This window comes from Dipodomys spectabilis, unplaced genomic scaffold (genome assembly GCF_019054845.1).
Source record: "Dipodomys spectabilis isolate Male_0828 unplaced genomic scaffold, ASM1905484v1 ptg000006l, whole genome shotgun sequence".
Taxonomy (NCBI): Eukaryota; Metazoa; Chordata; class Mammalia; order Rodentia; family Heteromyidae; genus Dipodomys; species Dipodomys spectabilis.
Window position 1 is genome coordinate 15,613,534 of NW_024870683.1, and position 27,880 is coordinate 15,641,413.

At 35.9% G+C, this 27,880-nt stretch overlaps 1 protein-coding gene across 3 annotated transcripts in view; it reads left to right on the plus strand.

Moving 5' to 3' along the window:
• The window catches only part of Slc44a1 (solute carrier family 44 member 1), a 175,632-nt gene that overhangs the window by 87,099 nt on the left and 60,653 nt on the right, over positions 1-27,880 (plus strand). For all 3 annotated transcript variants that reach the window (XM_042695029.1, XM_042695035.1, XM_042695026.1), the window contains exons 5-11: positions 9,032-9,125; positions 17,795-17,964; positions 20,311-20,400; positions 23,708-23,847; positions 24,885-25,071; positions 26,062-26,227; positions 27,398-27,554. In XM_042695029.1, the coding sequence (XP_042550963.1) occupies positions 9,032-9,125; positions 17,795-17,964; positions 20,311-20,400; positions 23,708-23,847; positions 24,885-25,071; positions 26,062-26,227; positions 27,398-27,554 (1,004 nt within the window). The remainder of the gene's footprint in view (positions 1-9,031; positions 9,126-17,794; positions 17,965-20,310; positions 20,401-23,707; positions 23,848-24,884; positions 25,072-26,061; positions 26,228-27,397; positions 27,555-27,880) is intronic.

A 27,880-nucleotide genomic window follows, 5' to 3' on the forward strand; every position in this document is an offset into this window, starting at 1 on the left:
ATGATATGATTGACAAGTATTAATCAATAAACATTATTTCAGAAAACAGATTTCTTAAATTGGTGCCCAGCTACAAAAGCACTCTCAGGTTTTGGAGTTAGCTGTATACAAAGTAAGTCAATAAGATAAGTATTTTAAAAAAAATTAATGCAGTGTCAAGAAACACAGCAATAGCTGTGTGTGATGGTGCAAGCCTGTAATCCAAGCCCTCTAAAGGCGGAAGAAGAAAGATGAGTTCTAGGCTAGCGTGGGCTATATAGTAAGACCCTATTTGGGGGATGGAGGGAGGAAAGAAGCATACACAGATACTAGAGCAAGAAATAACTTTAAAAAGCAAATTGAAAAGTCAGATTCTAAATGGAGAGGAAGCGTTTAGTATAAAGACCTAACAATACCCTTTTTTCCCCCCTAACCCTGCACTCCCTCACCCTCCCCCCACGCCTCCCCTCCTACCCTTGCTTCTCTCACTCTTCTTCTTTTTTTAAAAAATTGATATTAGGTGATTGCATAAATTTCACATATTTCACAGTATTTTGGGATAATGATACTTGGTTAAAGTCGCAAACACATTTTAACCTTCACAACCTTTTTGAAAGCAACCATAAGTTGAAATTTCTGAGTTTCTTAAAAGAATCTATGACGATCTGTGGATTGGTGACTTAAAACAGGGCTTGGTTGGATGTAATTCCAGTCGTAATTTTTTTTTGTCCTCTTTTTGCACTTAGCACACATACCTTTTGGCTTTTATAACATCCTTATTATCGTCCTAAGCACACATTGACTAGAAGGAACAGATAAATCTTTACTCCATCTATGTCCAATGGTAAAGTATTTCTGCTGTGAAATACAGACTTCTCCAGAGAGAAGCCTCTTGCAGAGATGATTCAGGATTGGGAGGGAATTTTTCAAATCTATAAAACAGAATGATTAGAAGACATAAAAGAGCCTGCGCCTCAGAGCTAAAGCCATTAAACTCAGAGGACAACACAGAAGAGCTTCATAGCATTAGGTTTTATAATAATTTCTTGAGTGGCATCAAATGACACCAAAAATAAAACATTTAAAATTTGAATCATATCAGAATTAAAACTTTTTCTTCACTCAAGGAGGACAAAATCAACAGAGCAGAAAAAAAAGTCAAGCAATGGACTTGGAAAAATGCAAGTCATTCTCTGTCATGGTATTAGTATTCAGATCCTGGGACACTCCACCATTAAAAAAGAAAATCACAAAGTGGTGGTGAGGCTGTAGAGAAACTGGAAACCTAGCGTGTTCCTTTAAAAGTTGAAAATAGCTTAGCATGGTGCCTCACACCTGTCATCTTAGCTACTCAGGGCTCAGGAACACAGAAGTCAGTTGAGGCAGAAAAGTCCATGTGAGTCCATCTCCAATTAACCAACAAAATGCCACACTGGAAGTGTGGTTCAAGTAGTAGAGCACCAGCCATGTATAAGAAAGCCATTAGAGGGCCCAAGGCCCTGAGTTTAATTTAAGCCCTGTTCCCAGCACACAGGGAAAAAGAAAAAAGAAAAAACTGACATATGATCTGGCAATCCCATTTCTGAATATATATACAAAAGATTTGAAGACAGGATCTGAAGAAATATTTGCACATCCATGTTCACATCAGCATTATTCACCACAACCAGGAGGCAAATGCAATGTAAATGTATATGGGCAGATTAATAATGTACCTGCGGTCCAGTGGTTAAAGCCTGTAATTTTAGCTACTCAGGAGGCTGACATCTGAGGATCATGGTTTGAAGCCAGTCCAGACATTAAAGTGCCTGTGAGACTCTATCTTCAATTAACTGATAAAAAACCAGAAGTGGTGCTGTGGCTTAACGTGGTAGAGTACTAGCCTTGAGCAAAAAGAGGGCAGGGACAGTGCCCAGGCACTGGGTTGAGGCCCCATGACTGACAAAAAATAAAAATTAAGAAAATAAAGATAATGTAATATATACAAACTGTAAAAGTACATTATTTAGCTTAAAAAATAGAATGAATCTCAGTAACCTACTACACCATGCATGGAACTTGAGGACATTGCACTAAGCAACATAAACTGTTTATAAAAAGACAAAACTAGAGTTCCACATATATGAAGTGCATTGAGGAGTTAAATTAATAGAGACAAAAAGTTGGATGGGAGTAAGAAGGGGAAATTAGGAGGGTAAGTGGGGAATTATTGTTCAATATTGAGTTACAGTTTTGTAAGATGAAGAATTCTGGAGATGGAAGGTTGTGACAGTCTACCACAGTGTGAGTGTAGTTAGTAATTACTGAACTGTACACTTACAAATAAGATCGACAGTCTTATGTGTGTTTTATATTTTAAAGTGTTCGTAAAGCAAAGGATCTTGAGTGATGGAGTAACTTTTTAAATACTAATTCTAAATCTTAAAGAACAGGGTAAAATAATATGTTTCTTACCAGAGTGAAAAGATAATATAAATTATTTTCAAAGAATTTTAAGTGTGCATGACATTTGAAATACTTTTTAGCACTTACAACCATTCATTCACATGAACTTTCATTATTTTAGAAATTATTTAAAGTTTTATAGGGGGAAACTCTTTGGTTCTATAGCAGTGTTTATATGAACTATATTTATTAGGGAAATAAAAGATTCCCTGGAATCTTTGTTTTTTAGATAGAAAAGGGAAGGTTTTTTCTTGGATACTTGAAGAGTTTGTGGAGAGTCCTTGACAAATATGTCTGACTAGAATAGAGAGTTCGGAGGAAGTACGTGGAAATTAGATTAACTTGTAAACATGCTGTCTTACAAAGAGCTTTGAAGGCAGGCAGGAGAATTTAGATGAATAAAAAAGCATACATTCTAATATGTGAACCAGGTGGTAGGTATACAAAGGTTCATTTTATTCTTATAGTTCATAATTCACATGACATGAAAATCATAAGGCTAACAAAGAAGGCAATTTTAAAATGACATTCAAAAAATTAGTTTCCAAATATACAGACTGAGTACCAAACTTATTGTCCAGTCTTTATCTTTTTGCAGTCTTGTATGAATATTCTGGGGACAGGCATCTGCTCTGTTCATCTCTGAATATCTGTACCCTAACGTAGGAACTCAGTACTAAATATCCAACGATGGGTTTGATTTCTCTATCTATCTCTATTGCCGCTTAATAATTTCTCATTCTCTCCTCACACTTTAACCTCAATTCTGTATCCATATGAGTTTCCACAGGCAGGTAAACTGTTTAGCTTCATTCTCACTAGAACTGCTGTGAAATCAGTTCTTTTATTAATCTCTAAATAATTCATCTGGTTCATTTATCTCTCTTATACAGCTTCTCCCAGTGATCAATCATACATTTTCTTCTCCCAAGCCCTCCTGTGCATTCTCTTCCCTAACCTTATGCCCTACAGAGAAAATTGAATTGATCCGGTATGAGCATCTGTAAGAGTTCTTATTTTTAGCAGGACATGAATTCCATCCTCCTCCTGCCATCTTTCTCTCTAAGTTTCTTTGAACAGATTTTTTTCCTGCTCTATTGTCATTATTTTTGAAAACACAAGAAATGCATACAATGTAGGGAGGTAGAGAATGAATCCAACTTCTTCTGAAGCTAATGCTAACTTAAGATGGCATTTCTATCTCAATCCAAACTCACCATGACAGGTGGCAAAGGAAGGGAAGACTGCCTGCTCAGACAGTTCTCCTTTCTCTTCCCAGGAACTAAAACCATCATGCTATTTCATTCTACTCCCCAGGGTTGAGCATGGTCATCTGAATATTAGCAGGTAACATAAGCCCAGGGTTTGACTTCAGCATACCTTTCATTGATGCCTACTCAGTGCCAGATGTTTTGCATATCATTTTGTTATCTGAATTCTATCCCGCAGTTTCTAAATGTGCCTCACGTGTGCATTACAGGCTAGGTAAATGTCCTCAGCTGGGGCTGATATTTCACATCATTTTTATTCCTTTCCATTACTCTTACAAAATTACTTTATTATTCATGTATATTCTTTTGTCTTCCCTAATATGATGATGAACTGTGGCAGAAATCTCACTTGCATCCCATTTATGCCATATGAAAAAGCACTGCCATTTAAAAGCGTTTCTTTAGTCACTATATCCTACATAATTCTGAGAGGTTGATGATCTACGGTTTGGATCATTGCCACATCATGAGTGAAGCTGTACAGCTTGTGCTTTCTTAATGATTATTGTTTTGCCATTTAAAGTTTTGACAAATTATGTGATCCTTCCAGATAAAAAAAGTACTACTCACGAATACTAATTTGTCTTTTGATTATCATTATCTAGTTGTTAGGTTAAGAGTCAGTATCAATAGATGATCAGTATATTCCCAATTCAGTCACTAACTCTGTAACTTAAACCAAAAAATTAGTCTGGATTTTGTCCTGTCACAATCAATCGAAAGGTTGGACTTTATAACATTTTAAATCAACAAAATGATCAACTCTAGCAACTGATTTTATTGTGCTCAAGTTAGAGACCAGCAAGGATGCTTGGTTTAAAAAGGAAAAAATGCTCACATTTGCTAATACAACTTAAAGTAATCATTGAATAAATAATTAGTGCACATTGAGTATGTGCCATAGATACAAAGTACAAGCTCTCCCTTTATGAAGCTTGCAGTAGTCAGATTTCTCCGTGTTGATTACCTAGTGCAAATCTCACATATAGTTCAAGTTAATTCACTTAACAAAATTTAATCGTGTGCCTAATATATGCTACTGACGTTTGACAGGTGATGTCACATACCCCTGGTGGCTAATTTTTTTCAACAGGTACTTTTAGGAAATTGCAAATACAACCATACTTTTCATATGTTGCTAGAAATTCAGATGGGAAAAATTTCTTTCTTTCTTCCAGCACATAAATATACAGCAGTTTCCTAACCAGAGAAAAAAAATTAAAGTCCTTATACTACACAAGGAAGTAGAACTGGTTTTTCATGGAGAAAACTGTTTTGCATTGAGACATTTTTTTCTGCTCATTGCAGGTTTCTAAAATTATATTTTGAGGTGTCTATTTTCACTTAATTTTACTGTATCATACAAATATTATTTGATGGTAAATTAATACAATTTTAAGGCAAAAAAGAGAATAGCTTTCAACCTATCAACTGTTTTGTATCTTTAAGTTATTTTGTATTTTGGTCCATTGATATCCAACTATGTTTATAAGCAAGCTTTTGCTTGCCTAAGAGTATTTGTCAATATCTCAAGACCTTTTGATTGCCATCCCCAGGTTTAGGGAGAAACTCCTGGAACCTAGAAGGTAGAGACAAAGGATGCTTCTAGACTGCTCAGCAATGAGCAGTACAGCCCTGTGTAACCAAGGATGTCATGTGATACAAAGTTGACAAATACTCTTTTAAATAGTGTATTTCATTATTCATGAGAAGTAGATGAATATTGTATAACATTATTGTATAACATGTTAATACTAAACTATCAGAGATTAACAACTGGTCTTTTATTCAACAGGAAGCTTCTGGGTGCACCTATGTACTAGAGGGGACTCAGGATAGCATACAAACTGGGTTCTCAGAGCACACCAAGAGAGATGATAGATTAAATAAAGATACAAAAAAAAATGCTGTTTTATAACAGAGCCAAATGTCAAATAGTTTTATGCTTTTTGATGTTGTTGTATGCTTTTGCTTGAAATATTCTGTTCTATTGTTTTCCTTTTGTCAGTCCTAGCAAGCTGGAACTCAGCACCTGGACATTGTTCCTGAGCTTTGTTGCTCAAGGCTAGCACTCTACCACACCATCTGAGCCACATTTTGCTGGTTAACTGGAAATAAGAATCTCACAGACCTTCTTGTTTGGGCTGGCTTTGAACCAGGATCCTCAGATTTCAGCCTTCTGAGTAGCTAGGATTACAGGATGAGCCACTGATGCCCAGCCCTTGTTTTTGTTTTTTGTTTTAGCACATTGTAGAACATGTGCTTTCTCAGTAATTTTTGTCTGGAAGCTTACTATTTCTTAAATACACTCTTAAGTACAGTGGCTTAAAGTAAAAAATTCTATTTGTAAATATGCCAGTGATTTCCCTGCAAGACCTCAGAAACCTAACTTAATTTTTTTTCAGTGTATAACTATTGGAGGGTAATGATGGAATGAACTCTTAGGGGAGTTGATATAACTGATATTGAGTTAAATAATAAATAATTAAATATTATAAGACATTTGAAAAATTGTAGTAGTTAAACATTCTGGGTGCTGTAGCAACCATTTACTGTGATAAATGTTTGTATACCCCACTTAGGTTCCTAAGATTGCTCATTTTGATAGCCTTTGAATAACATTGGCTGAATTGCTTGGACTGCCTCTGATGTGCTTTAGATAAGCTTTTGGTTTGGGTTTTTGACTTTTTATTACTCAAATATATTTTTTTACCTGCTTTTGTATTTGAATGAAAACTGAAAGTTTTACTCTTTTTTATGTCCAAACATCTTATGCTCAGTATTGTTTATTCTAACACCAATAAAATGCTAATTTTAAAATGTCCACTGAAAATACATTCACTAATAAATATGAAAAGAAAAACAACAATGAAAAAAATCGCCATTGCAGTGTTAGTGTTTTTTATTAAGCCTCTTCTGCCCATCAGTTTTTTGAGCAGAAAGCATTGTATATGTAAAGTTTCTTAGGATTATTGCTACTAATGCATTGTGGAGATCTTTTCCCTTTAATCTATTTAGTACAGGATCTATTTAGTACTGGCCTGTGTCCCAGAAGACCATCAGAGATAAGGCTATTATCCCTCCATTGAGTATTACCCTGGGAAAGTATACAATTCCACCCTGTTGCACCTGCTGACCTCCTTTCTTTAAATAAAGGAAGGGCTAGGCTGGAAATTGTGTTCACTGAATTCAGATGAAGTCATGTGTTGAGCCACACTTACACAAAGTGCTTTAGTTAGTGTTTTTTGTGCAAATTGATTCCAGCTTGGACACTGAAGGAAATCCAATGACAATTCAGATCAAGAAGTTGACAGTCACGTTGGCTGCTCTGCTGTTATTGGCATAGTTGCTTTACTTTTCCATCTGCAATCCTAAAATAAGTCTTCCAGCTGTTTTAGAATTTCTTTCAAATGTGTGCTTGTTGTTGCTGTTAGGTTCTGTCAAAAATTACTATAAATAGAACTTAGTGACATTATTTTCAAATATGAGAGATAATACTTTTAGAAGAGAGAAATACTCTTCATGCTTAAGTTTCTTTCTGGTTTTGTTTTGTTTTGTTTTGTTTTCCTGTGCTGGGGATCAACCCCAGAGCCTCAAGCCTACTAGGCAAGTGCTGTGCCACTTAGCCACATCCCCAGCCCACATGCTTAATTTTTAAAGCATTTCACTCAAATGGAAAAGAGCAGTCAAAAATAATTTTAAAATTACTCTCCTATTGAATTTATCAAAAGATGCGAAAGCTTGGAGAAAGCTACCATGAAACTTTCCAGTATGTCTTTAGAAATCTTTTTGCCTTGTTGTCACTTTAAGTATCACTGTTTAAAATATATGCTTTCTATATTTATGTAAATATGTTATTATGGCCCTCATTATTTAAACACCCACAAGTGGTTTGCTAGTTTCAGAGAATATTGTTGAATTAAATGGTTGTTTATGGCTTTCCAAAAATTAGTTGGATCGATCAAGCAAGATACAAATGAAATAAATTCACTGCTAATTTTATTGTCCTGTGGTCACTTCCCTTTCTTTCTGATGATCACGTGACTTTCCCACACTTAATTCAGTGTCATGGTCTATCACTGTAGCCACCTGTTGTGTTCTTGGAGGTACACTGTAAAAGTCTGTTATCAGTATAAAAAATGCAAAGCTCTTCTGTTTGTATGTGATACTAAAATATTTGTCCAGTTTAGAAATCTGGAAGTAATTTCAGCTAAATGTATAAACAGTTCATGTGATAGTGCATTAGATGACTCTACAAAATGAGAGCCGAGTCTAGTTCTCCTGGCTTTTACTGCAGCTACTACTATATAGTGATGTCCCCAATACTGAGTAGCTAGGATAGAAAATGAACAGGTCTGCAACATAATACACACTAGATTGTGTCTATTTGAATTTTCAATGTTACTTAAATCTGTATAGCCATATAATCAGAAAAATAGACCAATCTAAGGCTGAATTTATTGTTGCTATTTTTGTTTTCTTTTTGTCTTGTTCATTCATTTATCTGTCTTTGAGAGAGTAAGGGGAGCACAAAAATGGTGGGATAAAGGGTGAACAAACGCAGCAATGGTACTCACTAGACATTTTGTTGAAAATGAACTATACAACTTCTAGGAAGGGGTGGGAAGGAAAATTGAGAGAAAGCTAGGGAAGGGATGGCATTGTTCAGAAAGAAATGTACTCTTTATCTGATTTATGTAACTAACCCCTCTACTCTATACATCACCTTTATGACAACAATAAAAATGCATGAAAGGAAAAATAAAGTATCTTCCCATTTTAAAAAACACTTTGAAAAGTGAGGATCAGTTTTATCAATATTTTTAGTTGGTTTGTAGTTGAGTGTTCCTTGTTTTCAAATAAGAAGTAATATATTATGTGAATATATGTGCTGTAATATTTAGTAATGGAAAGCACAGGGATGAGAGAATGTACAGTGGACCATTGGCCTTGTAGTCAGAGACATGGAGCCAAATCCCAGCTCAGCTTCCTAGGTCTCTGTTCTCAGACAGGTTGTTTACCTTAACTTTTAGCTTCCATTTCCTCCTGCAATATAGATGTAATAATGCTTGCCTTTTGAAAGTATAGTAAGTGATTTACACATCCATGCCTTTTTGCATGGAACCCGACATATGGCAGATACTCAATAAAAATCATTCTGGTACTTTATTGTAATGAACATTATCAATAAAATATGTGTACATAAAATTCAGATTCTTATGAGTTCTATAATGCTTGCAAGGTGAATATGTTAGCCTGAACATCTAAAACTGAAGAGAACTGCTAAGAGACTGCTCTCTCTTCTACCTGCTAACATTTAACTTTCCTTTTAACAGGCTCAGCACTATGTAGCTACAACCTGAAGCCTTCTGAGTATACTACATCTTCAAAATCTTCTGTTCTTTGCCCCAAACTACCAGTTCCAGCGAGGTAAATTTTATTGCAAAGTTGTTGACTTGTGACTTTTGTTCATGTAGGCAAATATTATACTGTACGTGTTATTTTGAGAAAATAGTCACTTGATGAATGCTGTTGCCCAAATCCAATACTTCTGCTTTACATTTAAAGTAGGAATGGACATATGTGCTTTTTAATCTTTTTAAAAATGCATGTGCAAACAACTTTTTCTTATTCAGATAGTTTAAATTTCTTCTAAGAGCTTTTCCATCCCTTAGTTTGCAAGTACACCATAGTGCTGCACCATTGTCAAATCTGCAACAAACTTAGTCTGAGATATCCCTTAGTTTTTCTGCTCAAGGCTAGCACTCTACCACTTGAGCCACAGCTCCACTTCCCACTTTTTGGTGGTTCATTGGAGATAAGAGTGTCATGGATTATTCTGCCTGAGCTGGCTTCAAATTGCTATATCTTCAGATCTCATTCAGCCTCCTGAGTAGCTAGAATTACAGTATGAGCCATTGGCACTCATCCCTAAAGCTCTTTTGATGTTGATCTAAGTAGTTCTTACTGGGATTATGTTTTACATTTTACTCTGTAAACTTAAAAAGTATGGCAAATATTATTCTCTGTAGATTGTTTGAAGTTATTTCTTTAGGTATATTCTCTATTTTAAGCTGCATGCCATATCTAAAGTCTTATTCAGTAAATATTAAGTATTGACTGCATGTAATAGATAGAAAGATGAAGCAAGAAATATTTTTGGAAGGCTATCACAGTAGTAATAAAGTTAACTTTACAATTATAAATAGATTTTTAAAAATATGAATCCCTAGTATTTTAGACTATATCCTAAGAATTGCATATATGTGTATATATATGCATGTATTTATACATGTGTATACACACATATGACCTTTGGAGCATGCTTATCTTAAGTGCTGTAGTATGTATTGCTAACTTACATGAGAACACTTCTGGAAAGCTGAACCTCAGCTAGTTTTATTGTATCTCAATATATTATAGTGAGTTACTAGGTAAAAAATTTTGAGATTTGAAAACATGAAAGTAGATCATGTCTGCTTTTTTTAGGAGTACTTATGGCTATAGCTTGTGCTTTATTAACTTGGAACTGGAGATTGTCTTTGAGAAAGGCAGAAAAGGATATATCAGTTAAATTGATTTCCAGCTCTTTGGATCTTGTCAAGTCATTTCTGGAAATCAAATTTAAAGTCTATAGACATAAAAGAATGATTTTAAAAGATACTCAGTAAGAAGGACCTAAAAATAGACCTAAAAATTACGGCCTTACACCACCAGTTGTGGAGGAGTCTACATTCATGAGTGAGAAGAACTTCAGGGAGGCTACAACAATAAAGCAAAGGAGGTCCTTCCTTTGAATATAGTCATTGGAGAAAATATATTGTTAGAAAAGCAAGAAAAAGGTAGGTGCCAATTGCTCACATTCGCAATCATACCTACTTGGGAAGTGGAGATTGGGAAGATTGTGGTTTGAGTTTGGCCTAGGTATAAAGTTCATAAAACCCCATCACAGCAATAGGTTGATGTCTGTTACCAGAGCTATAACAGGAAGTGTAAATTTGGAGAATTTCCATCGAAGTTGGCCTACGCAAAAAGTGAGACCCTGTCTCAAAAAAGACTAGAAGCAATGTTCAAGTGGTAGAACATCTGCCCAGCAAGCATGAAGGCCTGAGTTCAAATCCAGTACTGCAAAAACTAACAAGAACAAGCAAAACTGTATATGCTTATCTACCAAACTGTTAAAGTTTGTTTTAGATATATACTTCAAATGTACAGTTTTTCTTTCAAAAGCTAAAAATATATTATGAAAGAATAAATTAAAAAGCCGGATGTGAGGATAAGGTTGCTCTACTCCTGTATTATTGTGGGTGGTAGTATTGGTTGGTTTTCTTCAGAATGCGTCTTGACTACCTGTATATCACATATGTGTACTCACCATACACATACATATACACCCTCACCCTGCATCCTCCTCATTAAAAGACAAAGCATAGTATTAGGGTCCTAAGTTTTAATGATGAACATACATCGCTTCTGACAAAGTCATCTTCTACTCACTAAAATAAAATGCTGAATTTTTCCAAATCCACTCTTGTGTTTAAGCAGTACCTACAGGTTCTTATGTTTTACCTTTTTTAGAACCTCCCAGTCTAAATACTTTACCATTTTTGTCTGAACTAAACCTATTGGAAAGAGGAGAAACAGTTAATGAAAGGAAGACCAATTCATATCTGGTAAAGAACAAAATGAGTAGTATTTGGAAAACAAAGTTAAAAGATAAGAGAACAAAATTTGCCTAAAAAATTGTAATACTAATATTAAAAACTTGACACTGCCCATTCCACATATAATATTGGGTACTAGCTTTCTAAAGATGAGGCCCTTGTCCTGAAACTAACTGTCTGTCTGTCTGTCTATCTATCTATCTACCTACCTAGCTAGCTATTTACAGTATTGAGGTTTGAACTTGGGCTTTTACAAGTGGTCTATCACTTGATCTATCTCCCCCACCCCCCTGCCCAGCCCTGGTTGCTTTCTTTCTTTCTAGATAGGGTTTCCTAATTTCTTCCTCTGGGCTAATCTTGAACTGTGACTCTCTCGTCTCCCCTTCCAGAGTAGCTGGGATTATTGATGGAGGCAAGGGTACCCCATATCTGGCCCTTGCTAAACTTTTTTTTTTATACCAAAAGTTCAGCATTAGGCCAAAATGATGCAACCATGTGCTCTTCAACATCTTTTTCACCTTCTTTCCCCCATGAAGCATCTTAATAGGACAGAGGAATATGAGCATGTACTTTGAATCTAGAAATCCTCATGTGTAAAACAATGGGTTGTTCATACTTACAGGTTTGTTTCAAGACTTAAGAAGATAATATATGTTAAATATCCATTATTATTCTTGCTGAGGTACATATTTCTCAACTTCTAGAATCTTTCCCTTTGATCCAACCTTCCTGTTTACCCAGAGACCTGCAGCTGAAACCATTGCCTATTAGAGAAGCAATTAAATTAACTTACAGTGAAACATGAATGATATGTAATAGCCAAATGCTTACTATTCCTAAGAGCATTTAAAAGCAAATCTACAGAAAGGGAATACTGTATCCATATTCAGAACTGTTTTTTAGTGAAAGGTCCAGCATGGTAGCAAAATATAGAGTATCTAACCTGAGTACTATAGCTAGAGAATCTGTTTCTAACATAAAAATGGGTTACAGAAATTCAGTTTATCATTTATCTGGAGTCCCGTGGGTGCTAGCAGATTTGCTAGGTGCTAGGAAATAAGTAGAGGAATCAAGGGTAAGTTAACACAAATAATATTCTGTATGCTAGCCAACACAGTAAGGCTCTTACATTATATATATCTCCCATTTAACCTTGTTAGAACATGTATACCTATTGCCCCTAATTCAAGGATGAGGAGATAGGAGATGAGAAGGGATAAGTTATCCAAGGCCACACAACTAATTGTTGTGCAAATGAATATGAATCCAAGATCTTGTCAGCTCTGTATCACAGTTAGGGTTGGGGGTTGGGAGGAGGCAGAAACTAGAGGTCAGCCTCAGGAAAACATTTGTGAGACTTAGTTTCAACCAAGGACTAGATGCAGTAGCATCTAGTGGAAACACAGGGGAAACACAGTGGTTGAGTGTGGCATACGTGCTCTCCCCAGTGATGAGAGAAAACGTAAGTAGGATCGAAGCACAGGCCAGCACAGGCACAAAACAAACCCCTACATTACTAGTGTTAAAAAGGGGCTGGAGGCATGGCTTAAATAGTAGTGCACCTACCTAGTGAGTTAAGGCCCCAAAGTCAATCTCTAATACTTAAAAATTAAAGAAGAGTAAAAAATAATTGCAGTGTATGGAACAACTCTAGCTTTCCATTAGTCTTTGGTCTTCTGAACTTATTTATTCCTGATTTTCATATGCTGCAGAGATGTTGCTGTAAACCATTATTGATTCCCTGCCTCCACCACCCCCCCCCCATCTCTTTTTGCCAGTCTTGGGGCTTGAACTCTGGGCCTGGGTGCTGTCCCTGAGCTCCTTTTGCCCAAGGCAAGCACTCTACCACTTGAGCCACAACACTACTTCTGGCTTTTTCTTTTTTTAAAATTGTAGATAAGAGACTTTCATGCCTGAATTGACATCAGACTGCTCTCTTCAGATCTCAGCCTCCTGAGTAGCTAAAATTCCAGGCATGAGCCACTGGAGCCCAGCTGATATTCTTTCTTAATTAATTCTTTTAATCAGAGATCATTAGTAACTGTTTCTTCTTAACTTTAGGTCCTTAAGCAATTGTATGAGACATGGACCTTAGGTCCTAAAATAATTATATGAGCTAGAGAAGGCAGAAGCCTTCTCTTGTGAAGGCTTATGGACAAGGGATATTAGGCATTGTTTGTCATTATACTGTAGGGAGCTCTTTCACAATAATAATTGGACTTAAAGGCAAATGGGCAATACATTTGCCAGGGTAGCATACAATTTGCCAATGAGTGACTAATTTTATTTTAATCTTTAAAAGTCTCATTATGAATTCATTTTGTCCTCATTGGCTAATGTTTCAATAATGTGAAACAGGATTAGCTCCTAATGGAACCATATTGACTAATTCAAGCTTCACTATTGTGTGGGCTTTGAAAGGTAGAAAAGCTCACTGTAAACAGAATATTTTATGCTGTCTTCATAATTAAGAAGCACAGACTGTGTCATTAAGATTAGATGCTTAAAGTAGAAATGATCTCATATACTAGTTCTCCTATGTTCACAGAGCTATATGGAATTAGCAAATTAATCTTAAATTCATTACATCAAAATGAGATTTAAATGGTGAAATGTACAAGCCATTTCATTGCCATGATTGTGTGTGTGCATGTGTGTGTGTGTAAGAAAATACGTTGAAGGAATGGGAAATGTAGCCCCATGTCAGAGTTCTGTGCTCAGATTGACTGGACCTCAGTTTCAATTGCCAACAGCCCCTAAAATAGTAATAAGTAAAAGGTAATTCAGGCAAAAAAAAAACTATGTGAGACATAGTTTATAAACAAGGGAATGTAGCACTCTTCACTTCAAAGCTAAGTATTTCATTTCATTTCTGAATATGCTCAATATTGTCTCTTATTTGCCTTCTATTTCTGTTATTTTTATAATCAAGAGCAGAATTTATATATCAGTTGAACAGTGCAGTTGATTGGCTTGTGCTAATTTTATACCTTTTAATGTAGCACTGTCTTTAAAAGGAAAAAAAAACGGACATAGATTGAATTGTAAGTAAGAAGGTGGTTCTTTGAAGAACACTTTTGAAACCGTGCTTCCCATTTGCCCAAGTGTGTCTTAGACAGTGTAAACAATGACTTGAAAGAATAAATTCTAAGCAGATAGTCATTTCTTCTAAATAGAAATGAAGCATTAGAAATTAATAGAAATACAATCCTTTCTTTCAAATCGACTTGGAAGAGGAAAACACTGAAAATGCTTGTTTTCATGTTCCTTTGTAATTTGAAGTCACTGGTTTTTTGGTGAGCTCTTGGAGGATGGTGGGTGATGCCAGACTCACCCAGAACCATTCTTATCCTTGAAGCTAACAGGTGGAAAAACAGAGCTAGACAGTGGACAGGCAGCTATACAGTATTAGGAGAATTTGGGGCCCTTTATCAATATCTGCTAGAAAAGGGCAGTAAGTGAACAGGGCCAAGAAAATAACCTTAAGTTCAGGATTTTAGTGTTGACCTTACCCTCTTTGCAAGAAAAAGTGTTCTGTAATTTAACACCCTCTTATATCATTTAGGGATAAAGTTTTTGGTCACCCTTTTATATCATTTAGGCATACAACTTTTGGTCATATAAATAAGAAAGAAGAAAACAGTTCCCTTAAGGTGGAATTTTGTTATCAAGGCAAATAAGGCAAGTGAGGTTAGCAATGAGTATGTCAGAGACAATAGGGTAAAGTGTAGAGAGGATGAAGATGTAGATATATACATAATTATGGAGCCACAAGGATTTTAGTTTTGAAGATAGCCAGGCTTTGCTTAAAAGTGTTCTGCAGAGCCAGACATAGTGTTGCACACCTGCAATTTCAACTACTGCAGAGGCAGAGATCAGCATAATTGTGGTTTGAGGCAAGCCCAGTCCCCAAAAAAATGTCAGCGAGTCTCCATTTCAACTGAAAAACTGGGAATAAAATTTCATAACTGTAATTCTAGCTGCAGGAACATAAGGAGGAGGATTATAGTCTAAAGCTCCCCCTGGGTAAAAAACACAAAAGCCTATCCAGAAATAAAGCAAAAACAAACAACAATAACAAAACTAAAAGCAAGAAAGAATTAGGCTCATAGCTCAAGCAAGCATGAGGCAAGCCATGAATTCAGGACTATAGTATCAACCACTCACACCACACCAAAAACAAAAGTTAACATCCTTTTACATCATTAGTGATGCAACTTTTAATAAAAAAATTACTTTTATGCCTATAATTATGAGTAATTCAAGAACCACTCATAATGCCCTCCCTCCCTGTGGTTTTTAATTAAAATGCCAGATCTTTGGCATTAGCTTTCACTAACACATTTTGATGATAAACATAAATGCACAGCCAGGAATCATTTTTAATGAATATTCACATCATACTGCTACAGCATCATTTTTGGATACATTTTACTGAAGCATCACTAAGGTAAGGCATTATTTTGTATTATAAAGTACAGCAGCACAGAAGAGATTGTTTATTTTTGTTACCATTGCTACTTATTTACTAACATTTAATGGATAGTCAATACATAGTTGACTGTTCATACTTGAAAAATATAGTTGAAGAAGGCAACCAAGACAACAGTTTTGCTTTAAGTCATACAGAGTTGTTTTGCTGAGATTTAGACACCTTGGAATTTGGTGACCAGTCACTAATCTTTTCTACTAACTGGACCTCAATAAAATATCAGTCAAAAATAAGGATACACTAAGATCATTCCAGAGACATATATTATGTTAGAACTGCTGCTCTTAATCCTGTCCACAGCTCTGATGTTATGAGCACATGTTAAGATGGCCAGATTTTAACTTAATTCACCTACATGTACAATTACACATGGACCGACTTAGGAACTCGCCTTGAAGCATAGCAAATCACTCCTGAAGGCAACTTCTTCATGGTCCTGGGTTTAAAATTCTCTCATTGATTAGATGTGCATTCCTCTCAGAATTCTAAGTTAGAATTACAAATTACAAATCAACTTTTATATGATAACGCATACACAGTGATGTTCCTTCATAAATCAAAACTATAGTCCATGGAAGCCTGATGAGTTATGTTAAACAATTACATAGTAGTTATTTCCCCTCTTTTTTTGTGTGTGCCAGTCCTGGGATTTGAACTCAGGGCCTATGTACTATCCCTGAGCTTTATCAGCTCAAGGCTAGCACTCTATCACTTAAGCCACAGCCCCACTTCTAGCTTTTTGGGTGATTAATTGAAAATAAGAGTCTCATAGACTTTCCTGTCTGTGCTGGCTTTGAACTGTAATCCTCATATCTCAGCCTCCTGTGTAGCTAGGATTACCAGCATGAGTCTGTGGCACCTAGCTATTTTCCCTGTATTTATGAGCACTTATAACCTTGGATTATTAGTAGCATAAAAGAAAGGAAAATAGCCCAGAACAAGTCGGGTTTTTTTTTTTTTAACATTTTTAATATTCTGTTGTTGTTGTTCCCATTCTTATATGTGATTTCTTTTTTCTTTTCTTTTTGTGTGTGTGTGTGTGTGTGTGTGTGTGTGGTGCTGGGGATGGAACCCAGGACCTTATTATACATGCTAGACAAGCATTGTGCCTCTTAGCCACATCCCCAGCCATTTTTAATCAAAGATCTCCTCCTCCTCTTCCTCCTTCACCTTCTTTTCCTCCTGTTCCTCTTCTCATCATCACCATCATCACATTATAAATCATTTTCCCTGTGTATTACTACATTTTAAGCATTTCCATACATTAGTACTCATGGCCCATTGTCCTAAGTAACTGCACATGTCTGTTTGTTACCATCTTGGCATGACTGTGTATATGGGAGGTATTAAGCTTGTACCTAAATAGCCTTATTAATCTAAGGTTTTGTATGCTGATTTGTTAGAGGAAACATTCTATTCATAGTGGCACATTTCATGGAAAAGCATGCATGTTTTTCACTTTAAACTTGCTTATGGCAAAAATTTGTTTTCAGTTCAAAGAAGTATATGTTCTTAAACTTTGTCATCTGCTCTTTGCCTGCAGAAGTGCAGGCTGGGGTTTTGGTTGATTTCATTTCTGGTAGTTTTGTGTGCGTGCGTGCGTGCGTGCGTGCGTGCGTGCGTGCGTGTGTGTGTGCGTGTGTGTGTGTGTGTGTGTGTGTGTATACATGTACATGTGTATTTCTTTTCAGAAGGGGAGGGTATAGTGTCTTCTGTTGGAAAATGCACTCCACCCTCCCTGATAAAGCTTGTGGTAAGATTTGCATCACTGCCCAAAATAGTCATCTTCGTAGCATTAAACACACAGCTCTGAGCTCCCATAAAGACATCTGGAGGGTGGAGTGTATTGCGGCCATATTCACCTTTCATTTGTGTGTTTGATGTGGCATTTATATTAAGTAGGAGTAATTTTTTTTCTGATTTTTTTTTTCTTGTGTCACCAGTGCACCTATTCCATTCTTCCATCGCTGTGCTCCTGTGAACATTTCCTGCTATGCCAAGTTTGCAGAGGCCCTGATCACCTTTGTCAGTGACAATAGTGTCTTACACAGGCTGATTAGTGGAGTAATGACCAGCAAAGAAATTATATTGGGACTTTGCTTGTTATCACTAGGTAATTGTTTTTTTCATTATTAGCTATTGCATAGTACTGCAGTAGAAGACTGTTCTTTTAGCCAACCGGGATACTTGTAAAATGTTTAATTTCCCATAGCTTACATAATTGTTTTAGATTATATATTGTTAAAATATGCACATAGAAGTATGTAAATACATCCAAAACCTATTTCCCTTCTTTTCTCTTTCATTGAGAAAACTAGTGTTTTCCCGAACTTGGGTTAGTAAGTCAATTATTACCTTTAATATGCTAGCAGGAGTCTTCTTTCAATGAATCAACAACTCCTTGTTTTTTTAAGATACAATTCCAAAAGTTATATATAGTTATAAAAGAGACCTCATATTCTTTTATTTATTTTTATTTAAGAACATAGATTTCTGATACATTACTTTTAAATTTTGTAATTTCCTTTTTATTGCCATAGTTCATAATATCACTGTCTTGCTGGAAAAATAAGTAATCTCCACTTGTTAGCTATTGAATTTTCTGGTCAGTAAATAAATAATATGTAGAATCAAACAAACAAACCTTTTGAGATGAAAACTCCATGTTATTATTCTAGAATTATATGAAGGCATATTCAAATTTATAAATATTCTTAGTTGGGAGGAGAAAACTAATAAGAAATTAGTAACTTTTTTCTATAAGTAAATTTAGTAATAATTTTTGTTAACCAAAATTATAGTCATTGAGAATATACAAGCTGTATTTCCATCTTTCCTGTCATTAGAGAGTATTTTCTTTTTGCTTAGGTAGTACTTGACTCAATTGAAATAAAGCTGTCCATATGAAAATCTAAATCTGTGATATTTGAAGGGCTCCCATCTGTTTTTCGTTCCTGTACATTTATTCCAAAAGTGAGTACTTTAATAATATTCCTAGACACAGATCCTAACCACTTATTTGGCTTTGCAAATGGCCCAAGAAATTTGATTATTAGTCTTTTTATAAAAATTACTTGGTTTCTGAAATAGTTGGATGCTGTGGCCAAAATTAAAAACTAAACCTCCAAAATAGTGATAATTGCTGTATGCTGGTGGCTACTCAGGAGGCTGAGACCTGGAAGATGGTAGTTAAAGCCAGCCTGGGCAGGGGGGGACAAACATCTAAGAGGCTATCTTCAATTAACTATCAAAATGCTACTCTAGAGGCATGGCTCTGGTAGAGTGCCAGCCGAGAGCAAGAATGCCAAGTGAGCACAATGCCCTGAATTCAAGAATCAGTATTGGCAAATAAAATAAAATGAGGTAGTAATACTGTGAATTCATTGGAATTTCATATTCTCATTAGAATGATTTTCATTTGAGATTTAAGATTCTGGCATAGGGCCAAGTGTGGTGGGGTATACCTGCTGTAGGAGAGGTGAAGGCAGAAAGATCAGTATTCAAAGCTTGCTGGGCCAAAACCTCAAGACCCTATCTGAATAATATCTAAAAGCAGGATAGAAGCAGGTAGAGTGGTAGAGCACTTGCAAGTACTGCCTTCCCCACAAGAAAGAGAATGTAGCTTAAGCCCAAAATATTTTTGTTCATTTGCTTGTGAAATGGACCTTTAGAGTCATTTTGTAGATTATGATGTCAAAAATATAATTCCAATGCAAAGGTAAAATCTCCTCTTTTTTGAGACTTTTATTCAATGACTCTAACATATTAGGACTAAGTTTGGAACTGGTAAAGGGGTTGGTTAAGTAACTTAAACTAAGTGTTGCTTATTTTTGAGGAAAGACTTCAGTCAGTAAGGAAATTGTTCAAGGGATTTTGGCTTCAGTGGCTTCAGGATATTATCCTGTAGTGCCAGAACTCCCTTGGAGTTCTCTAGCTTAAGAAAAAAAAAATGTCCAATAAAGATAAAATGCCATCTAGTTTATTGATTAACCATCAAAGAAATTGATCTACAGATTACTCAAGATAGTGTAGCACTAATTAAACTGATCGCTGTCTACATGTGATGATTTTTCTTGTCACCAACATGACATGTCATTGTCTCTACTTTGTGTACTGGCATGTGTATGTGTGTGTTTGCATGTCTGATGTCTTCCCTGTGGTGAATCCACAACAGTTTTGTCTGTTTTTCAATCACCATGTGCATTTGCATGTCTTCTTTTCTGTACTGTAGGAGCCCACAGATAGATGCCTTTGGTTTCAAGATGCTGTTTAAGTGGTACAAGTGGCAAAATCCAACTGCAAGAGCAGTCACTTTTCTTTCCTAAGATGTAGTTTACAAGCTAGTCAATAGCCACAAAGTATTATTTTCCTGGGAAAAAGAACAATTGAAAGGATTGCTCATAATATTTTCCTGTTTTCAAATAAAATTCTACTTGTTCTCTATTTATCTTCCCTACAGTTCTATCCATGATTTTGATGGTGATAATCAGGTATATATCAAGAGTCCTTGTGTGGATCTTAACTATTCTGGTCATACTGGGTTCACTTGGTAAGTCATTTGTTTATCTTATCCTATATTACCCTGTCTTATCCTGTGTATATATCTGCCTCCCTGAATTCCATAACAAATAGTTACACATAAAGAAGAGAAATTGAAATTTTATTTTTCAAATGCTGTTAACTTTGCTTGAAGGGTGCTTATTTTTGCCTTACGAATTTCATAGGTATATTTCCCCTTCCTCATTTCCTCCTGGTTATTAGCAGGTGAAGTCTAGACCTTTTCCCCTTGCATGTGTAAATGAATATACATTATTTAGTTTAAATCTTAGTACTAATTTTTCTTCCTTTTATCTCTTAACTTCCTTCCCCTCACTCTCACTTTTCAGCCCTAGTTAAAGAAATCACAAGTTACATATTCAGGTTATTAAAGTCAAAATATTATTTTCAGAAGTGGAGGTGTAGCTCAAGTGGGAAAGTATCCCAGTCTTGAGCAAAAGAGCCAAACAAGAAGCACAGGAGCTTAGAGTTCAAGCCCCAGTACCAGCATGCAAACACACACACACACTCGCGTGTGCGCGCGCGCACACACACACACACACACAACATATATATAAGCACACATACAAAACACATATAAACACACACATACACACATATGTACGTTTTCACATACGATATATTTTACTGTTTACCTTTTTCAACTCTATTTTTGGTTTGTTTTTTATTTCTGTATCTAGTATCATTTGTGTTCCAGTGGATTTTTTTCTATGGTCCATGTTCATTTTTTCAACTATAATTTTCTAAACTACCATTTCAGTATTGTATTCATCATTTTTAGTTACATTCAGAAAGAGCTCTTTAGTTCATTTTCGCCATTGTCACTTTCCCCACCATCAATTCTTTATCTGACTATGCCATGAGTATCTACATTTGTTATTTCACCTTCAGTGTATACAGATTCACTTGTGGTTCTCAGCCATTTTATCATCTCAGTTTATAGCCTACTATGTAGCTGTGTTTAGATGGATAGTTTTTATAATAACTCTAGACTTGAATCACAGCTCTGCTGCTTACTACATGTGACTTTTCACACATTATTTAACTTCCCTATATTTCATTTTTATCATTTGTAGAATTAATAATACTCATTTAATCATGTTGTAGTGATTAAATTAGGTTGAACTGTAAAGGGATGATCACTGTTCTTAGCACAGATTCAGATGTTTAATACATGAACAGAGTACTTCTTAATGTCATCATCATCTCATTTTATTTTCTTTGAAATTTTATATTGTCCCATAATTTTGTAATTCAGCTTGTCAAGAACATATTTTCTTAGTGTATAAGTAGTTTTCCAAACAATATTCCTGTAATTAAGATTCCAAAAAGGAAGAACTATTTCTCATAGACTAGGGTTGTTTTGATTTCATATATATATATATGAATATATATATATATACATGTTTAAAAAGACTGTACAGAGGGGTTACAGTTACATGAGTAAGGTAATGAGTACATTTCCTGTTGAGCATTGTTACCTCCTCCTTTGTTTTTCCTCTAACATCCCTTCCCTCCTCACTTCCCCAGCTCCCCCCCCCCACACACACAAGTTATAAAGTTTGTTTTCAGCATAGTATTTTGTACATCTCATTGTTACAATGAGTCAGCCTGTATCCTTGTTTCAGCATTTTGTTATTTCATTTCCCCTCCCCAAATTAGAAAAATGTATATACAAGATGCAGGGCACCAGAATCAAATACAGGGGTTATACCATGGGGGAAGGACAGACAAAAGAAATGAAAAAAAATCACATAGTACATTAAAAATAACAGGGACAAAGATAAAACTTCTTGTGTCCATATCTTGGAGTTCATTTCACTTCACATCATCTTATATGGTCATATGTACATAGGTTTTGACCTTTTCTGCTTGTCTGGTAAAATTATCCTAGACGTATACTAGTTATTGCAAATAAGGGAAACCATGGGACCTGTTTCTTTGGGTCTGACTTACTTCACTTAATATAATTTTTTCCAGGTCTTCCCATTTCCTAACAAATGGGACGGTGTCATTCTTTCTGATGGAGGCATAGAATTCACACACACACACACACACACACACACACACACACACACACACACACACACACACACACATACCACATTTTCTTAATTTCTTTAACTCATCATCAGTAGAAGATAAGTTCATGCTTAGTATTTTCCAACAGATAGGATATGGACTTGACCTTTGACTTATTCATTCTTTACATGAATACATGGTAGTCAGGCTGATGTACATAGATCTTAGCCCAAGTTTTTATCTTCCAGGCATTTATCTTATCCAGTTTACATTCTAAATCTATTCTGAATCTTCTTCCTTACTATAGCCTACAAAACTTTACAACGTGGTCTGGGCCACAGCTACACATTTCCTGCTTCCCTCATTGCTCACTGCTGTAGCCACAAAAATGATCTCTGTTACCCACATACTAAGTGGGATCCCATCTCAGATGCCAACCCTTTGCCTGAACACTTTCCTGGGTAGTTTCACTAGATTTCTCTTATTATATTTTCTCTGACATGAGGCCTGGCTATACCTTCCAAAATTAAGCCATATGCTTCTTGCTGGATTTTTTTTGTCCTTAGATTTAATATACAACATATTCCACCACCACCACCACTACCACCACCACCCTCGCCCCATTACTACATGATTAGTGAGAATGGGAAATTGGGGGATTGGGAATTTCTTACTGGCTACCAATTCCTTTCAGAGGTATCTTTATTTTTTTATTTATTTTTTTATTTTTATTTTTTGTGTCTGTCCTGGGCCCCAGGAACTATCCCTGAGTTCTTTTGTTAATTTTCTAGCTAGCACTCTATCCATTGAGCTACAGTTCCATTTCCAGCTTTTTGGGTAATTAAAGATAAGAGCTTCATGGGCTTTCCTGTCTCAGCTGGTTTCTAATTATGATTCTCAAATCTCAGCCTCCTAAGCAGTTAGGATTATAGGCATGAACCACCAGCACCTGGCATATCTGTTTTTCTTGGCTCTCTATCATCTTCAGAACCAATGATAAATACAGTTAAATATGTTATTGTCTTTTCCATGAAACACTTAACAAATCTTTCAGTATATCAAATTAAGTGCTTCTGGTAAAAGATGATGGAGAGTGGACTAGTTGGCATGCCCTTTACACTGCCAAAATAGTTAAATATCCATCCCTCACAGGGAAGTGGGCTGTTACAGTCTCAGCCTCGTGGTATAGGGTGAGTCTAGCAAATTGAGCATGTATGCTGCGTACTTGTTTGTACAACTATTTGCAAAACTTAAACATTTATTTTTTTTGTCTCCAGGTGGCACAGGTGTACTATGGTGGCTATATGCAAAGCAAAGGAGGTCACCTAAAGAAGCAATTATTCCTGAGCAGCTTCAGATAGCTGAAGACAATCTTCGAGCTCTCCTGATCTATGCCATTTCAGCTACAGTGTTCACTGTGAGTACAGCTCAGATGTCTTTTGGTTCTGTGGGGTTTTTTGCAGATGATTGATGGACTGAAACTCACCTGTAGCTTTGCATTCCAATCCTGATTTCCACTAGATAAAATGTCTCCTACTGTGTTATAGTGCCACTAAATGTCTGTTGCAGGCTTCTCTACTTGATATGAATGCTTTGAACTCAGAAAGGTGCTTTACACTTGAGTCATAGCCCTGCCCTTTTTAAGTTAATTGTTGGATAGGGTTTCACTTTTTTTTTTTAAGCTGGGGCTGGTCTTGGATCATCTCTGCCTACCTAGGAATATAAGCATATACTACCAAATCTAGCTTGTTTGTTGAGATATCGTCTTGCTAACCATTTTTCCTAGACTGGCCTTGAACCACATTTCTCTAGATTTCATGCTCCCAAGAAGATAGGATTATCAGCATGTGCCACTGTATCTCTGCTTTTTGAGACGTGTTCAGCTAGAATAGTTACATTATCTCATTTGCTAATAAAAACATATTTCTTTTTGTCAAAGATGACATAATTAATTTTTAAAACAATTCTCCTTACTGTAGAATAGTATAGTAAGAAATATAATCATTCCATTTGTTCTTTCACTAATTATTTTCCCAGATGTATCTGTGTGTATGTGTGTGCACACACATGTGTGCCACTACTAGAGCTGAAACACCAGGTCCTGGCACTGTTGATGAGCTATTTTGCTCAAGGCTAGTGTTCTACCACTTGAGCCATGCCTTTACTTTATGGCTTTTGTGGTTAATTGTAAGTAAATGTCTCATGAACTTTGCTGCCTGAACTGGCTTAGAACTGTGATCCTCAGATCTTGGCCTCCTGAATAGCTAGGAATACAGGCAAGAGCTCAAATATGTCTCTTAACAATATGTATTTATCAATAATATATAGATATAATATCCAATATTTAGGTATTATATAGTAAAATTACTAATTAAAGTTTTTCACCGTTTGCTGTGTCTGCTTTTATTGCTTAGAAGAGTAACCAGACCCTTGCCTTGTCTTCTTTCCATTCAGGTTATCTTGTTCCTGATAATGCTGGTCATGCGCAAACGTGTTGCTCTCACCATTGCCTTGTTCCATGTGGCCGGCAAGGTCTTCATCCACCTGCCACTGCTCGTCTTCCAGCCTTTCTGGACCTTCTTTGCTCTTGTCTTGTTCTGGGCCTACTGGATCATGACGCTACTTTTTCTTGGCACTACCGGTAAGAAGATAAGTTGCTTCTTTCTCTTAGTGATAAAGCCAATTTCCCACTCAAATATTTTAAAACTTCAGAGAGAGCTGAGGGTATGCCTTAATACAATAGCCCTCTTGTTTTGATCCACAACACACACACACACACACACACACACACACACACACACACACACACACACAAACACCAGAGAAAGATAATTGTGCATACATTTGTTGAAGGTCCAATATCTATCTAATCTAGCAGTAGTACCAGCTCTTTAATAATAAGAACTCCTTGTTTTTCATAGCACCCAAGCAATGTAAGTCTAGACCAGGTGGGCCAAGACTGCTTCCTAGTTTGAGATGGTCATGGATTGCATTCTCTGCTGAGTCAGGCATTGGGATTCATTCTGAAATGAACTGAAAAATGCAGAGCCTCTTTAGTGTTGCTTCTAAGACCATTTAACAGACCAGGAACAATTTTCATCTTTGAATTTTCTAATTTGGAAATATTCTGAACCTAGCTAGAGCTCCTGAAGATGATTTGGTCCAGCTTTCTATCACACTGTCACAGGTTAAGTCTAAATAGAATTAATTGTGAGGAGTCATGTAAGCATAGTAAACTTTATGTGGTGTTCCTCTGTCCATTTAGTACATATTCACCAAACAAGATGTTAATTTCTGTATCTAGCTAGTAGTTTAGATCTGTGATTAATGGATAAGAAATAGCCCTTAAAAATCTTTAAATGTTGAAAAATATATGCCTAATTATCAAAAAATGTAATAAAGCTTATATTAGTAGAGCAACTTTTCAAAGTTTGAAAAGACCAAATGTGCACTTGTATAAGTGCACATTTCACAAGCTCTTTAGTGATTGTGGTTTTTGTCCATTAGTGAAATAGCAACAAGAAATTTGTGGTTTGAGAGTAGATATCTACTGTTGGAAATTAAATTCATCTCTTTATTTCTTGTTTTATACTTTATGTGCTGCTTCTTTCCTCCTTTGACATTTTCCTAGGCAGTGCTGTTCAGAATGACCAAGGCTTTGTGGAGTTTCGAATTTCTGGGCCTCTGCAGTACATGTGGTGGTACCATGTGGTTGGCCTGATTTGGATCAGCGAATTTATTCTAGCATGTCAACAGATGACTGTGGCAGGAGCTGTGGTCACTTACTACTTTACTAGGTGAGAGTTTTGTCAGGAAAGTCAAGTTCATCTAAGTGACTGGTCTGCAGACAGAGGAGAAAAGCATGGGGGCTAAGGCTAGTATAAATTTTATGTTGTTAAAAAGATTAAACTTTAAATAAACATATATACAATCCCAAGGTATCAAAATCAAATACATTGACAGCAAGGAATAAACCATAAGGGAAGAACACACAAAAGAAACAAGAAATCACATACGATATTAAAAACAACAAAGAAAAACTTCTTGTGTCCATGTCTTGAAGTTCATTTTGCTTAGCATCATCTTACATGGTCAGATATACGTAGCTCTTGACCTTTTCTGCTCATCTGCTAGGATTATCCTAGACATATACTAATTATTGCAAATAAGGGAAACCATAGGACCTATGTTTCTTTTGGTCTGGCTTACTTCATTTAATATGATTTTTTTCCAAGTCTTCATTTCCTGACAAATGGGGCGGTATCATTGGGAAGGGAAGGGGAACAACAGAATGGTGAGACAAAGGACAAAGGGGAAACCAATGCAGTAGTGATACTCACAAGACAATATGTTGGAAATGATCTGTACAACTTGGGAGAGAAGTAGGAGAAAGATGAGGGAGGGGGTAACAAGTTCAACAAGAAATATACTTACTACCTTACTTATGTAACTGTTACCCTTGTGTACATCACCTTGACAATAATAAGAAAAGAGATTAACGTTTAGTTGATAATTCTGGGAGGTGAGAAATGGGAGGTTGTTATTCTCTTCTTTGTATTTTTTTATAATAGTCTCAAAAATTTACCAGAACAGTAAGTTATGATATATCTTAAGTTATAGTAAATATTATGGTAGTGCATAACTTCTATTATCATGAAGTGCTAGAACTAGATAAAGCAACTTTTAGAATTCTGATTATATAGTTGACTATATGTTCATTAACAAAAGCTTTCGTAACACAGTTTTTCAGTCAAGAGCATAAGAACCCCAATTGAAATAATCTAGAAAAGTGAAACATAAGTTTCATGTGGTGTATTAATAGATTGTAGAGATTGTAGTAATTACATATTAGTTAGCCATTTTGTCTTTAAGATAGAATAGAATAGAAAACTGATTTTGCCTGTACTCTACTCAACCATACTATCCTGATCTAGGCTTTAATTATCTTTTTTGTTCATTATAAATAGGGATAAAAGAAATTTGCCATTTACACCTATTTTGGCATCAGTGAATCGCCTTATTCGTTATCACCTTGGTACTGTGGCAAAAGGATCTTTTATTATCACTTTAGTCAAAATTCCACGAATGATCCTTATGTACATACACAGTCAGCTCAAAGGAAAGGTAAGGATAAGTGCTTTTCTGGACTTTTTTTGAGCATCTTCCACACCTCAGTTCTTCATGTAGTAAAGCTCTGCATCCTGTCTAATGTGAGGTTTTGATTGTTTTCTTCTGTCTTAACCAAGTGGGACCCAGTTCTTCCTCCTTGTCTCCCTTGCCTGCACTCCATATACTATTCAAAGAAAAACCTACACTTTGCTTAGGTTGACTCATATTCCTTTCTCCTAGAACATCTTCCCAATCCCTTTTCTTTTTAACAGTTTTTTTCATTGACTCTTAATAATTATACATACTTATGGGGTACAGTGTGTTTTGGTACATGTACATGT